Raw genomic sequence first — 16178 nt, 5'->3', positions numbered from 1 at the left:
TTAGCCGGGTGCTACACCTGTAGTCCCAGCTACTCAGCTCAAGAGGTGAAGCTGTGATTGCACCACTGTACTCCAGCCTTGGTGAGAGCAAGACCATCTCAAACAACAACAAAAAACCCCACAAACCTTGGTCTGGCTTCTGAGGAAGGGCTGGAGATACTGAGGGGAGAAGCAGGGAACCCAGTGAGGTGGCGTCATAGAGGTGGGGGCTGTGGGTGGATTTGCACCGCCCTGGATTTGGAAGAGAGCTAGGTTGGGGGCTGGGGTTTGAGAATGGGTCATGGATGACTCCAAGGTTTGGGGCAGGTGTGTGTTTGCTGAACTGGGGTGTAGTGTAGGCAGGATGGGACAAGAGCAAGCCCTGCTCTACACCCATCATGCACCCAAGCCCAGTTGGCCCTAGGGAGAAAGGGCTAAAGCCACAGTATGGAAAGGACAGCCAGGCAGTGTGGGGGCTCAGCGGAGCGCAATGCTAGCCTTGGGGCCTTCCTGCATTTAGGGATAGGAGAAAAAGGAAGCAATGAAGGAGATGGGAGAACAGAGAAGGAAAGACCATTGATTCGGCAACATTAGAGGTGGTTGGTGACTGAGAGCTGCTTGTTTTAGTGCAGGTGAAGAATGAAGTGGGTTCCAGAGAGGGAGGGGCGGACACAGCTCTTTCCATGCGCTTCCTGTAGAAAGGGCCAGGAAGATGGTTTGATGGAGAGAAGGGGATGATGGCTGGTTAAGGGAGGGTTTTCCAAACGCAGGGAGTCAAACACAGAACAGGAAATGACCAGGGAAAGAAACAGCAGAGGTGCACACAATGCATGCCCAGAAGTGCTGGGGATGAGAGGACTCGACCCAGTCCGCCTGAGAGGGATCGTCCCTCACCTGAGGGAGCAGCCCCTTAGATGCTCCTAGTGCCTGATCCGTGATCCCATGGAAGGCAAAGTTATTTCCAGTTCTTCCTATGCCTCCCTTACCTGGATCTCCCCTTGAACCTTTGGACACTAGTGGGTCTCAGAGGCTGCATCAGGGCCAGAGTCTGTTTCCATGTCACAACCGCTTATTTCCCCTGAACAAACCGTTTACCTGGAAGGCACCCCTCTCCTGGGTGGGGTGGGGTGGGAGCATGCTCCCAGCAGACACACAGTGACTGTGGAACAGAGGCTGAGAAGGATGACTGTTTATAAACATTTGGAATTTTATTTAAAAAAAAAAAAAAACATCACAACCATGAACATTGTTACAGTTAAGAGGCCCTCTTGGTTCTCCACAATGATACTGAGCATGCTCACAAGGGGTTCCCATTGTTAAAGTCTTAGTTAAACAACCATTTTTAAAAGAAGGAAAAAAAAAACTCCGCACACTACCATTTAACTTGTTTTAATGTTTCTTCACAAATGGTGAAAAATACTAAAGTACAGACAAGGAATAATCATAATGTTGTGGCCAACATTATAAATATGGAATTATAAATTTAAAACATTTTCTGGTTTAAAAAATAAATCTGGTAGTCAATGCAGCTCTGCGGGGTCTCTGCATCTAGTAGGGCCGATCTCTGCGCTCCTGACGGTGCTCGCCTCTGCAAGGTAAAGAGGGCCCTTTGGTTAGAATGAATGGGAAGGGGTGAGGAAGCCCTTCCAGAGCCCTCAGGTGCCCCTTCCTGGCTCCTCCCAAGCACTATCACAAGCTTCCTAGCACCATGAGGACTTGCGCCAACCAAGCTGGGAGGGGCTGTCCTCTTACTGTGCCTTTTCACCAGCACTTACTTATCCATTTTTCCAGGTCCTCCACGTCCTCCTCTTCTTCCTCCCATCTGTTCCATCAAAGGTCCAGGGGGCCCCCCAGGGCCACCTCGTCTTCCTCCACCAAAGCCACCTCGGTCCATGCCCCGGCCACCACGGAAGCCACCTCTGTCGCCACCACGGCCACCTCTGAACATTCCACCGGGACCACCACGATCCATGAGGCCACCTCTTCCTCCCCGCATGCCACCAGGGCCACCTCTGCCACGATCACCACCTAAGGTGAGAATAGCAGGGCAAAAGCAGTCAGTGGGTGGCTGCAGAGGCCCTGTGGACACTGTGGAAGCTGCTCTGCTTCCTTCTCTCACAGCAGAACAAACCAGACACTTCACTCAATCTCAGCATTGGGCTGGCAATTTAGAAATGAGGACACGACAACTCAAAGTTGTTAAGCAGAGGGCAACTGCAGTTTACCAAGCCCACAAATAAGAAAAGAGGTTTAGCACCAGGAAGCTGAGGGGACACTCATGAAACCTGCACCTACCCGGGGGCGGGAAGGGTGGCGGGAGGAAGCCTTCAGGCTTTGGGGCCTTACACTGGTTGCACTCTGTTCTCCAGGCGAAGTTCTGGTTTCCACAACCCCTGCATACAATTACATCACAGCAGAAATCACCAATTGAACTAAGGAAGATAAACAAGGAAAGGTGGTGTGTGAACAGGTACACACTCACTATCAAGAGGATCTATGTACACCCATACTTTAGGGCACAGCCTCAGGCAGCATTGCACCCACAGGACAGGTCAAATCAATCTTCAGAAGGCTCTGAAGCATCCAGTGAATGGCTGACTAGTGTCCCTAACCAGCCATCAAGGTCATCATTCTGTTCCTCTAGACAGAGCAATCCACTCTAGAGTGGGGATGGGGTGAGGGAAGGGTGGCTTCACTCGTAGGGTATCAATTTGCCAAGACAAGTACATACGGATTGGGACACTGCCAGTCTCCAGCTCGGTGCTGGACGTTTCCTCCTCCAGAGGGGTTCCCTCGGGAACCCCGGGGTCCTCTTGGAGGGAAGCCTCCTCTATCTCCTCCACGGCCTCCCATGCGACCCATGGGTCCCCCAGGACCTCCTGGGCCTCCTGGACCTACAACAAGAAACAGCAAATCATTTCTCTGTAGCACCAAATTTGCTATAGGAAATAAAAATCACTAAGTAAACCCACAGATACTACTGCTGTCATTTCCCCATCACCTGTTCCGTGTTTCCGTGTGGCTCAGGCCATCAGCCCCCTTCCCTGTGAGGAGCGTGTTCCACGTGCTCTACAGAAACAGAGCTCCCACAATTTTTTTTTTTTGGAGACGGAGTCTCACACTGTTGCCCAGGCTGGAGTGCAGTGGCACGATCTTTGCTCACTGCAACCTCCACCCCCCAGATTCAAACAATTCTCCTGCCTCAGCCTCCCGAGTAGCTGGGATTACAGGCATGCACCACCATACCCGGCTAATTTTTGTATTTTTAGTAGAGAGGGAGTTTCACCATGTTGGCCAGGCTGGTCTTAAACTCCTGACCTCAGGTGATCCGCCCACCTCAGCCTCCCAAAGTGCTGGGATTACAGGCGTGAGCCACTGCACCTGGCTGAACTCCCACAATTCTGTAAGGAATAGGCATGTCTATACAGACACAACCAAAGCTGAATAAATGGCAGTCTGGAGTTGACAGGCAGAGTGGCTTCCAGCCTCCCATATTCTTCTCTTCCCTTTACTCCCGACAAACATTCATTGTTAGCTCTCAATAGTCTAGTATTGACAATAGTCTAGTATTGACTCTACACACAATTTTATGTTTCTTCACTCTAATAATCAAGTTTCTCAAGGGTATGAAGTGTACTGAAAACCTTTTAATGCAACATAGGAGCTCAGAAAAAGTACCTCCGCGGAGTGGTGGTGGCATCCCTCTGCCCTCACGGGGTGGCATACCACCCCGCATACTGTTCATTGGAGGCTTCTTCCGAGCAAGGGAGACTTTAAGTTTGCTCCCTTGAAAATCTTTCCCTGGAACAAGACAACAGAACATCAATTACTCCCCTATACTCCCTGTTCACCAACTCCACAACATCATCAAATGACCACTCCCAGATGCATTAGGTCTGCCTGTAATCTTCTCTAAGATCTTTAATGACAAGGCCAGAAAAAGGCTGTTTTTGAGATGGGGGTTTCACTGTTGCCCGGGCTGGAGTGCAGTGGCACAGCTCACTGCAGTTTCAATCTCACTTGCTCAAGCAATCCTCCCAAGTAGCTGGGACTACAGGCACGCATCACCATGCCCGACTAATTTTACAAAATTGTTTGTAGAAGCAGTGTCTCACTAGGTTGCCCAGGCTGCTAGTGAACTCCTTGGTTCAAGCAATCCTCCTGCCTTGGCCTCCTAAAGTGGTAGGATTATAGGCAAGAGCCATTGTGCCTGGCCAGAAAAAGGCCATACTTAAATATACTTAAAAACCTTCCTACAGCCTGACCAACATGGTGAAACCCCATCTCTATTAAAAAATACAAAAGTTAGCTGGGCGTGGTGACATGCGCCTGTAGTAGAGCAGCTACTCGAGTGGCTGACGCACAAGATTGGCTTGAACCTGGGAGGTGGAGGTTGCAGTAAGCTGAGATGGCTTGTGTCACTGCACTCCAGCCTGGGTGACAAAGTGAGACCGTCTCAAAAAAAAACAACACAAGCAAAAAACACTGTCTACCATAAGGAGGAAAATAAGCTGGTGGGAAGCTGACTGCATGGCCAAGAAAACAGAACCAGGACTTGTTATTTGACACTTTCTTTGAGACAGAGTCTTGCTCTGTTGCCCAGGTTGGAGTGCAGTGGTGCAATCTCAGCTCACTGGAGCTTCAAACTCCCCGGGCTCAAGTGATCCTCCCACCTCAGCCTCCTGAGTGGCTGGTACTATAGGTATAGGAGTGTGCCACAACACCTGGCTAATTTTTGTATTTTTTTTGTAGAGACAGGGTTTTGCCATGTTCCCCAGGCTGGTCTCAAGCCCCTGGATTCAAGCAATGCACCAATGTTGGCCTCCCAAAGTGCTGGGATTACAGGTGCAAGCCACTGGACATGGCCAAGTCATTCAATGCTTTCAAGTTGGTTTTGTCTGAAGTGAAATCCCACCATTAATGTCAAGGCCTCATTTAAATATATATATTTATCTATACATTTAAATATATATATTTATCTATATGCAAATGTACACTGGCTAAGATGTTCTTTTGAAGGGTTTTCTGTACCTTCTGATAATCTGTGCTTAGGAAGTGTTTGCCACTTTAAGCAAGGTTGATTTGTAATACTAATGCCTGAAAATAAAGGGATCTCCAAATCCAGGGTCAATGGCTGGGTGCTAATACTACTGAAGGGAGACCGGCCATCTACCTCCCCCAGGAAGAGATGGAAGGTCTTCTTGCTCCTATGGTTCACAAGTTTCTCCCTCATGCCATACTCTATAGCCAGGGAGATTAAGAATGCCAGTGAGTACATCTCACCATCAAACCATTCCACGGCAGCCTTGGCAGTAGGTGGGTCTTCATAGGACACTGTGGCATCGCCTTTGGGCTTTCCTGTTTCCTTGTCCAGGTAGATGTGGATCATGGGTTGCCCAGTTCTCTTGTTCATCTAGACAAAGAATAGCATAGTTAGGCATGACTAGAATATACTAATTTGGGAGAAAAAAGTCCAGGCAAAATCCAGGAAAAGTACCAATTTTTCACATGTAGTAAGTCACTAAATGTCACCGTTTCTCCGCTTTTAAGTTTTTCAGAATTCTAAGTTATTTTCTCCTCTATCCCTGCTTTATCATAAAAACCAAAGTAGACCAAAGTGTGGAAGTGAACAGGATAGGCCCCACTCCTGCCTTAGCCATCTTCTGATGCTGGTTTGCCTGCCCTGGCATTTTCTATGCCCAGACAGGTACCCACTGAGCACAGCCACCTCGTAGGGGTAGTCAGACTTTGATACCACCACATAAGACGTGACTGGCATAAAGAAAATTATCCTTAAACCGTGAAGGACAGTGTACAGGCTGTGAGTGAACTACAGGGATTCTTGGTTAGTCTAACACAGCCACTACTTCCTCCAGTTAGAACAGATGACTAGTCTTTCAGCTGAATATCAGATGTGGTTGACTTGAATTCAGGAGCTACCTTGTATAAGAATATCTTCACGTGTACTTTTTTGCATTATATATGCACACAATCAGTTTAGTCTGTAATTGTTTACATATATCCAGTAACACAAGAGCAATCTATTTATAGGACTTAAAAAAGATGACAACAGGATATATATATTGATACCTCTGACTTAAAAAAAGGAACGTGATACCTAAAAACTGAAAAGAAAATATGGCAAAACTGTGGTATGAATAATGTGGAAATACATTTTTTTCTTTTTTGTGAGACAGAGTCTCACTCTGTTGTCCAGGCTGGTCTCAAACTCCTGGGCTCAAGCAATCCTTGGGATCCTCCTGCCTTGGCCTCCCAAAGTGCTAGGATTACACATGTGAGCCACTGTATCCAGCTTGGAAATCTATTTTAACATCTTTATTTCCAAAATTTTGATGGTAAATACTACTTTCTTAACCAGGATAAACTCCACATTCCTCAATAAACTACATGTTATATACATATTAAAAAGCAGTCTTTTTAATATGCTTAAGCCTGTAATCCCAGCTACTCAAGAGGCTTGAGGCTTGAACCCAGGAGGCGGAGGTTGCAGTGAGCTGAAATTGTGCCACTGCACTCCAGTCTGGGCAACAGAGCAAGACTCCAACTCAAAACAAAAAAGCAAACAAGAAGGAGTCTTGCACAGGGTAGAATATGACAGTAGACACTAAAAGCATTTTACTTTTGAGGTCTGTGTGATATCTGTGCACACACACACCTACAAGTAGGGAGAAATCACCTTATATAAGATTTACCAAAATCAACTGTATTTCCTTTTTTTTTTTGAGATGGGAGTCTTGCTCTGTCGCCAGGCTGGAGTGCAGTGGCGCCATCTCAGCTCACTGCAACCTCTGCATCCTGGGATCAACTGATTCTCCTGCCTCAGACTCCCGAGTGGCTCAACTACAGGCGCGTGTCACCACACCCGGCTAATTTCTGTATTTTTAGTAGATACGAGGTTTCACCACGTTGGCCAGGATGGTCTCGATCTCTTGACCTAGTGATCCACCCACCTCGGCCTCCCATAGTGCCGGGATTACAGACATGAGCCACCACGCCGGCCCAAAATCAACTGTATTTTTCTTTCTTTTTTTTTTTTTTTTGAGGTGGAGTCTCACTCAGTCACCCAGGCTGGAGTGCAGTGGCGCCATCTCAGCTCACTGCAAGCTCCACCTCCCAGGTTCTTGCCATTCTCCCGCCTCAGCCTCCCGAGTAGCTGGGACTACAGGTGCCCGCCACCAAGCCTGGCTAATTTTTTGTATTTATAGTAGAGATGGGGTTTCATCGTGTTGGCCAGGATGGTCTCGATCTCCTGACCTCGTGATCTGCCCACCTCGGCCTCCCAAAGTGCTGGGATTACAGGCGTGAGCCACCGCGCCCGGCCAAATCAACTGTATTTCTATACACCAGTAATAACCAGAAAAGTATCATTTAACAAAGACCATTAACCACAGCAACTTGAAAATAAACGAAACCTAGAAGTAAAACTAGTAAAATTTGCAAGACCTTTAAGGAAATCGATAGTCTTTACTGAAGATCTAAATAGGCTGGGTGTGGTGGCTCACACCTGTAATCACAGCACTTTGGGAGGCCTAGGTGGGTGGATCACGTGAGGTCAGAAGTTCAAGACCAGCCTGGCCAACATGGTGAAATCCCATCTCTACTTACAAAAATTAGCCAGGGGTGCTGGTAGGTGCCTGTAATTCCAGCTACTCGGGAGGCTGAGGCAAGGAGACCCGGGAGGCAGAGGTTACAGTAAGCCGAGACTGCGCCACTGCAATCCAGCCGGGTGAAGGAGTGAGACACTGTCTCAAAGTAAAATAAAATAATAAGTAGAGACAGGCCAGGCGCAGTGGCTCACGTCTGCAATCACAAAACTTTGGGAGTTGAGGCAGCAGATCACCTGAGGTCAGGAGTTCAAGACCAGCCTGACCAACATGGTGAAACCCCATCTCTACTAAAAATACAAAAATTAGCTGGGTGTGGTGGCGGGCATCTGTAATCCTAGCTACTCAGGAGGCTGAGGCAGGACAATCGCTTGAACCCAGGAGCCAGAGGTTGCAGTGAGCTGAGATCGCGCCACTGCACTCCAGCCTGGTGACACAGCGAGACTGTCTCAATAAATAAATAAGCAAATAAATATACAAATAAATGGAGAAATAAAATCTTCATGGGAAAAAAAGATCACTCAGTATCACAAAAATGTAAATTCTCCTGAAATTACTTCATAGATTTAGTAAATATTCAATTGGGGTTTTAAGGTTTTGAGGTTTATGGGGTTCATAAACTAACTCTAATACAGAAGAGCAAGAACTGAAAAACAGTCAAAAATCCCTTTAGAAAAAATCTGCGTTACTAGCTATTAAGAATTAGCATAAAGACACAATAATTTGAGGTTGGGTGCAGTGGCTCATGCTTGTAATCCCAGCAATTTGGGAGGCTGAGGTAGGTGGATCACTTGAGGCGGCCAGGAGTTAGAGACCAGCTCGGCCAACAGGCAAAAATCCATCTCCACTAAAAATATAAAAATTAGTCGGGCATGGTGGCATGTGCCTGTAAGTCCAGCTACCTCAAGAGGCTGTGGTAGGAGAATCACTTGAACCTGGGAGGCTGAGGTTGAGCAACACTCTGTCCCTAGGGGTGGAGGAGGGAAGGCCGGGCGTAGGGGCTCACATCTGTAATCCCAGCACTTTGGGAGGCGCCAAGGTGGGCAGATCACCTGAGGTCAGGAGTTTGAGACCCGCCTGCCCAACACGGTGAAACCCCATCTTTACTAAAAAGACACAATTAGCTGGTGGCGCACACCTGTAATCCCAGCTACTTGGGAGGCTGAGGCAGGAGATTCACTTGAACGGAGGTTGCAGTGAGCCAAGACTTGCGCCATTGCACTCCAGCCTGGGTACCAAGAAGGAAACTCCATCTCAAAAAAAAAAAAAAAAAAAGGCTAATCTTTTTTTAAAAAGGAACAAACCATAAGATACCTAGAAAGAAGTCAGGCAAAGGCAACCTTAGAAAACAACTCTCAACATCAATTCAATCTCTTTAAAATGCTCTGTGGTTTAAAGTTCTGCCAGATGACCTGGTTATGCTTTTACTGACCTTAACAACCCCACACTGCTTAAAGAAGTCTGCCAGATCATCTAGAGTCACACTGTCATTTAATCCTTGTACATAAATTGCACTGTTGTCAGAGTCTTCATCTGGATCTACAGGTGGGCCTTTCAGAGACAACAAGACAGGAGAATTATTATCATGCATCTATAGGGGTTTCTTAACTACCTGATCACTACTGCCCAAGGATATTCATCATAAATCTAAGAAAACTACCAAGCATACTAAGAAGAATGCTTTCAAACTTTTGGTTTACTTCACTTAAGGCAATTATGAGTAGATGCTCACATAGGATTTCCCAAACTGTCCTTGACAGCAAGAATATCACACTGGTCTATAAGGCTGCTGAACTCTACGCATGCATTTACCTCTGTACCATTAATTTATAAAGCACGATATGAAGCACAACTAGAATTCAAAATTACCTAGATCAAGATCTGGTCCTTCATCCATGGGTCCTGCCAACCAGGAAAGATCATATAAAATATTATTAGTGCACGTCTTGCAAGCTACAAACCTTACAAACACACATAGCTATCTACTATACCACCATTTGATGGGGATTCATTAAACTCAAAATGACCCGCACTGCTAAAATGGAGCAGTGTCTCTTTAACATTTGTGAAAGGTTTGCTAGGGTTTGCTTTTTTCCTTTGCTGGTTTGCTTCTAAACCATTAACCAAATACACTCTCAATGCTTATGTGCCAAATCAGTGTTAAATTTAAGTCAAAATTTTTCCTCTAAATAAACCAAATTTAAAAATTTATTCTCCCCCATATTACAGAAGCAGTTACTCAATACTTCAAGTTACCCTTTGTTTTGTAACCATAGGTTAACCTTATTACCCCTAAGACAATGCCGGCAGTACCCATTAGTCTCTTTTGTATAGATCATTTTTAAACCACTTATGAAACTAATAAAAAAATTATAGTTTTCTAAAAACTGACTGCATTTTTTTTTAAACACTATCTATGGTAATACTCAAAAACTTACCACCAGGCTTATTGAAGCCACCTCGCTCTCCAGCGCTGCTGGGGGGATAAACGAAGAAATGAAGGCCTTTCCCTTTAAAAGCCAGTACCGCTCTGAGCCTTGGGGGGGCTCGTGGGGAAGAAGGGCACTGGCTAAACACATCTCCAAACAATGCATCTCTCTCATCTTGTCACTATGCCTTTCTTCAGGGCAGCTTGCTCAAATTTCCTCAATATACAACCTTGCTTGTCTGATTGTACACACCAGTGTGGTTGGTTCCTTTCATTTCGGGGGCTGGTATTAATAGTGCAATACTTGGCAAATTAGCAAGAAAAAATAGATCCCAAACACCCACCCCGTCAGGTGAAAAACCAGAAGAGCTTGGTATAGAGGGGAGGAGCAAGTGGGGGTTAACTGCTGTGATAAACCTTTCCATGTTCATAAAGGTGCACCCTCAACCTCTCCCAAGGGAGAGCCAAATGAGGCCCAGGGTTTCCTAACAAGTCACAGTATAATAAAAGCAGGAGACAACCACATTAAATTCCTACAACACACATCAGAGGACGCATCCAGCCAATCTTCAGCATAAAGCCATACATCTCAGGGCACGAATAGATTTAACAATCGCTGTGAAAGGAGAATTTACAACAAATACCAAGGCTCAACGGACTGGGGGTGCAACTTTATAGACATATCAGTTAGAATAATGACTATGGCCATGTAAAATTACTTAAAGAGGGGAGAGGGAAATATGAATTGGACTTTTTGGGTTAGATTTTGTTTTCTTTAAAATTAAATAAAGGCAGCTCCCCAGTGGGAGGCCTTGAGTTTTTTCTAACCAGTATTGCACCTTTAATACCTGAATATACAATTTCAAGCTGTTGCATGCAGCTTTGTTTCCTTTTTAAAAGTACACACCATAAAATGTTCTCTCTCTTTAAACACAAAAGTTTACACTTTAATGTTACACAATTCTAGAGTATTATACCTCCTCTGGTTCATTACCAAACAACAAGTATGCAGTTACCAAAGTTACAGAAGGATTCCATTTATACAATGAATACATTTTGTTAAAAATATTCTATGTATATTTTTCCTCTCCATATGGACACCGTGTCTAGTCCCACTTTTCATTATGCTGCCGGCTGAGTACTGAGTACGGGTACTTTTTAAGTATTGAAGTGTATACAAGGCTCTCACTTTGTAACCTGTAGCATATAAATGCGACAAAGCATGTTAAAAAGTTTCCACGTTTAACAGCCAATGAAAATATCAAAATACTGAGGCAATGAAAAAGGGCATGTTAACAACATTGAGTGCCTTACCTGTAGAAGACACTGAAAACCATCACCACACCACAATAAAAAGGGGGGGAACGAGGGAAATGCCCGTCTATCCCCACAGGATCCGACAGACTGCTTCACAGTCTGTTGAAAAACCTATGGGGAAAGCCATGGTCTCTTCTATGGCTGCAAGAGAGACTTCTCATCCAGAAAGAGGGGCCCCCTCTACTAGCAAAGTCTAGCACAATTAGTAGGATTATAACTTCTGGAGTATTTAAATAAACTTGAAATTGTATTTGCAATTTAAAAATACTAGGAATTCTAGGTGATTTGAGACGTGATGATAGTACTTTCCAGTGTCTATGTCTATTTTAAAACATCCAAAAAGAAGTGAAACCTTTATAATAGAGTATTTTCCAAATCAGAAGACTGATTTTACTTCATACCGAATCATTAAATTTTTGCCTGTTGTCAAATAACTTTCTTCCAATAAAGATTTCACTAAAGACTTTCGTAAAGTTATGCAGAATATGCAAAATAGTACTGTCTTTCAGTAGTGAAGAGTATTTGCTAATATGGAAGTTAAAGATCAACTTTAATTTTGAAGTTCATTCTATTTTTTAAAAAATGCTATTTAATTTTTCCTTGAATAGTGGCACACCGAATCAAATGTAAATATCTAACATTCTGCATAACTTTTTTTTTCTTTACCAGTTTATATAGGGACAGAACACACACAGAACTAAGCCTTCTGGATTATGTTAACCACCAATATTATAGCTCACCTTCATCAAAGTACAGACACCAGATAGGGAAAAGGGGATGGGAGAAGGGAGGGGAAGGGCAGGCAGAGGCAGCAGGGTTATGTCATTGATCTAAACAAAGTTTTCTAAACCAGATTGTGCCATCAATCAAAATGGTCAAACCGATTTAGACTTTCAACATCTCCAGTAGGAAGTGAGCCCATAATTATATACATTACTCTGCAAAATGCTATTGGATTTTTCTTTGCTCCATCCAAACTCTATGTAATCAGGTGCACCTCAGGCTATAGTTTAAGGATTATGGGACCAAAATCTTCATATGTTCAACGATTCTGAGTACAAACAGAAGTTGGGGACAAACACTGTGGAAAACAGCGGCATTCCTTTTCTGCAGTATATACACCAGGTATTTCAAGACAACCATTCAAAGGCAGTTAGTTAAAAACTTAGGGTCATTAGAAGGGTTGTGTGTGTTCCATCCCAAATCTACTACCCACAGAGGCTTCTCACCTCTGGAAACCATGAAGGGAACTGAAAGCTCTGGTTTCAAAACCATTCTTTGTTCTCCCCGACCCAACGAAGTATACTGGCAGGGAAAGAAAATAAACTGCCACTTAATATATGCCACAAAGATGACATTTCCATGTTTTAGAAGATGGCTTGAGCTCAACAGATTGTCCATGGAAATGCAGAAATTAATTTCTTATGTCTTTCAGTCCCTTCTTTCCATTGAAAATCCTACGGATGAAACAAAATTAGGTAAAAGGAGAAAAGGTTTGCTCTTACCCCATTCCACCGCGTCCTCCTCCCCGCCCACCTCTGCTCATGCCTCCACGATCAAATCCCCCTCTTCCCCTGCCCCGGTTATCAGGGCCACTCATGCTCCGGTTCTCTCCTGGTCCGGAAAATCCTCCAGACTCCTGCCCATAAACACCCATGCTACTGGGGTGGTCCTGTCGGAATGAACCTGAGGAAAGAGTCACATCTGTAAGCCATGGACCAGCATTTACACCACTGCCTGATGTACTTTCTCCTGGAATCACAAAATCCTCAATTCCAAGGCACTAACCAAGGCATCATCTTCTTTACATCACGATAAAGCACCCTTAATAGGTAGGCTCTTTTAAGTTCAACAAAACTGCTGGTTCATCACAGCTGAAATAACCTTATATAGTTAGCCTATAATAAACCTCTTCTAAATAACAACAATAAAAAAAGCCCTCTGGCTAACATATAGTTTATAGGGTTCTATATCCTAAGATGTCTCCAAAAGCAGCTTCTTTTGAGCTAAACTCAAGAAATGAAAACAGAGCCAGGTTTCTTAGGGCTTTAGCACACTGCTAGGGGCTGAGCTCCATAAATCAACACTACTCCTCTGAGTTGTTGAGAAATCCCCGTGGATAGAATGTAATTTAAAAAGAGCAATGATCCTAAATTCTGAAGATAATTATGTGTTTTGGTTACCTCTCTCCATACAGAAGAACTGCAAATATTCTGTGAGGAGGATTATTTTTCCCCCTTTCCTTTTCTATTTTCTTAAAGAATCTTTATTTATGTTTAAAAAGACAGAGTCTCACTATGTTGCCCAGGGTGGTCTCAAACTCCTGGTCTCAAGTGATCCTCCTACCTTGGCCTCCCCCAAAGTGCTGGGATTTACAGGTGTGAGCCACCATGCCTGGCCATTTTTCCCCTTAATGGATATAAACAAACAACAACAAAAAAACATAGCTTTTACTTGACTATCAAAATCATAGTGGCCTGCAATAGCTGCCTCCCCACTTTACATTAATGACTGATAGGGAGGCCAAAAACGATGTTGGATTTACTCACCGCATACAACCTCCCCAAAGACAGCAGGGCTAGCAGTCTAAAACATTTTTTTCTGATCAATTAGTATCTCTTTTCTTTTTTGCCAAGGCATACTAAAAACAAATTGGAAAAAAGCACTGAAATCTTCACTGGGGCATCCAAGATGTTAGCTGGAATGCCATGCCCTAAAGACGTGTCCTGGATTCCAAAAGCAAACAATGGCAAAGAGTATTCCCCCTGTTCAAAAACTCCAAACATGGCTGGGCGCAGTGGCTCATGACTGTAATCCCAACACTCTGGGTGGCTGAGGCGGGAGGATCACCTGAGGTCAGGAATTCGAGACCAGCCTGACCAACATGGTGAAACCCCGTCTCTACGAAAAATACAAAAAATAGCTGGGCATAGTGGCAGGCGCCTATCATCTCAGCTACTCGAGAGGCTGGGGCAGGAGAATTGCTTGAACCAGGAGGCGGAGGCTGCAGTGAGCTGAGATGGCACCACTGTACTCCAGCCTCAGCCCCAAGAGTGAAACTCCATCTCAAAAGAAAAACAAATCAACAAAAAAAATCAACCCCACAAAAAAACTCTAAACACATTCATTCTTATTTGGTTTTCTCTCTTAGCAACTCACTCTGCTGCCCGTAGCTGCTGCTCTGTTGGCTATATTGACTTGGAGCTTGGCTGTAGGATCCAGTTTGGGGTGGGTAACTAGTGGGAGGCTGCTGCCCATAGCTGCTTTGTTGACCATAGCTACTCTGCTGTCCATAGCTGCTCGGTTGCCCATAGGTGTTCTGCTGAGAGTAACTGCTCTGATCATAACTAGTCGGCTGTGTAGAGGAATAGCTGAAAGAGAGAGAAGAGAGAGAAAAAAAGCTTTTTTTAGAAAGAAGAGGCTTGTCATTTCAAATCCCCTGAATAAAAGAGACATTCACACCATGTGACACAGACATCCATAAAACAGTAGTTACTTTCTACACATCAACAATTTGAATTTCAAGTCAGCAAATACTTTTGTGTTCAGAATAAAACATTAAATGGGAGGGTAAAAAAAAAAAATTTTTTTTTTTTTTTGAGACAGAGTCTTGCTTTGTTGCCCAGGCTGGAATGCAGTGGCGCGATTTCCGGTCACTGCAAGCTCTGCCTCCCGGGTTCATGCCATTCTCCTGCCTCAGCCTCCCGAGTAGCTGGGACTACAGGTGCCCACCATGACGCCTGGCTAATTTTTTTGTGTTTTTAGTAGAGACAGGGTTTCATCGTGTTAGCCAGGATGGTCTCCATCTCCTGACCTCATGATCCGCCCACCTCGGCCTCCCAAAGTGCTGGGATTACAGGCATGAGCCACGGTGCCCAGCTGGGAGGGGGAAATATTACAACAACCATCTGTATAATCCTTAAAGAGTTTTCTCTTAATCGCCACTCCCATTTAAAACAATGGTCATTTTCAGCTGGGAGCGGAGGCTCATGCCTGTAATCCCAGCACTTTGGAAGGCTGAGGCTGGGGTAATGGCATGAACCCGGGAGGTGGAGTTTGCAGTGACCTGAGATCCGCTACTGCACTCCAGCCTCGGCGACTCGGGAACAGAGTGAAGACTCCGTCTCCAAAATAAAACCCCAAAAATCAGGCCGGGTGCGGTGGCTCACGCTTGTAATCTCAGCACTTTGGGAGGCCGAGGCAGGCAGATCATGAGGTCAGGAGATCGAGACCATCCTGGCTAACATGGTGAAAGCCCCATCTCTACGAAAAAATACAAAAAATTAGCCGGGCCTGGTGGTGGGCGCCTGTAGTTCCAGCTACTCGGGAGGCTGAGGCAGGAGAATGGCATGAACCCAGGAGGCAGAGCTTGCAGTGAGCCGAGATAGTGCCACTGCACTCCAGCCTGGGCGACAGAGCGAGACTCCGTCTCAAAAGAACAAAACAAAACGTCATTTTCAACTATATTCAAGGCAGGCAAATATGGGAGTTTAGATGCTTCCTGTATTGTGGCAAGAATATGCACTTGGGGAAGGCTGACCCAGTGAAATGGGGACTGAGAAAATATAGAGAGTGAAGTGAGGCATTCAGTTCCAAGCCTGCCCGCCAATAATCTCGAGTTAACCATTTTCTGAAGGGATAAGGGTACGCAACACAAAAATAGTAGTTTTCCCTCGAAGATTTGTCTTTGCTACTTTCAATCTTTCAGACATGCCCGATTAGCTATGAAATCTGAGTATTAATAGAGGAAACTTCAGAATGAAGGAATTGTATGAAAGACAAATGTTAAAATTATGTCAATTACATGGGAGAAATTAATAGATACATTC

At 44.8% G+C, this 16178-nt stretch overlaps 1 protein-coding gene across 21 annotated transcripts in view; it reads right to left on the bottom strand.

Moving 5' to 3' along the window:
- Positions 1–1162: 1162 nt before the first annotated feature.
- The window catches only part of EWSR1 (EWS RNA binding protein 1), a 32558-nt gene continuing 17542 nt past the window's right edge, over positions 1163–16178 (bottom strand). For 4 of the 21 annotated variants that reach the window (XM_004063235.5, XM_055374109.2, XM_019018171.4 and 1 more), the window contains 11 exons: positions 14509–14720; positions 12855–13035; positions 10043–10077; positions 9474–9506; positions 9037–9155; positions 5263–5392; positions 3658–3780; positions 2711–2873; positions 2275–2372; positions 1755–2007; positions 1163–1567 (listed from right to left, as the gene is read on the bottom strand). In XM_004063235.5, coding sequence (XP_004063283.3) covers positions 1528–1567; positions 1755–2007; positions 2275–2372; positions 2711–2873; positions 3658–3780; positions 5263–5392; positions 9037–9155; positions 9474–9506; positions 10043–10077; positions 12855–13035; positions 14509–14720 — 1387 coding nt within the window. In that variant the 3' untranslated portion in view covers positions 1163–1527. Of the gene's footprint in view, positions 1568–1754; positions 2008–2274; positions 2412–2710; positions 2874–3657; positions 3781–5262; positions 5393–9036; positions 9156–9473; positions 9507–10042; positions 10081–10796; positions 11230–12854; positions 13036–14508; positions 14721–16178 lie in introns of those variants that run through there. The other 17 variants (XM_055374104.2, XM_019018165.4, XM_055374106.2 and 14 more) reach the window with 8 other exon arrangements.

This window comes from Gorilla gorilla, chromosome 23 (genome assembly GCF_029281585.2).
Source record: "Gorilla gorilla gorilla isolate KB3781 chromosome 23, NHGRI_mGorGor1-v2.1_pri, whole genome shotgun sequence".
Lineage (NCBI taxonomy): Eukaryota > Metazoa > Chordata > Mammalia > Primates > Hominidae > Gorilla > Gorilla gorilla.
Note: the sequence above shows the minus strand (reverse complement) of the source record. Positions and strands in the feature narration are given on the sequence as shown.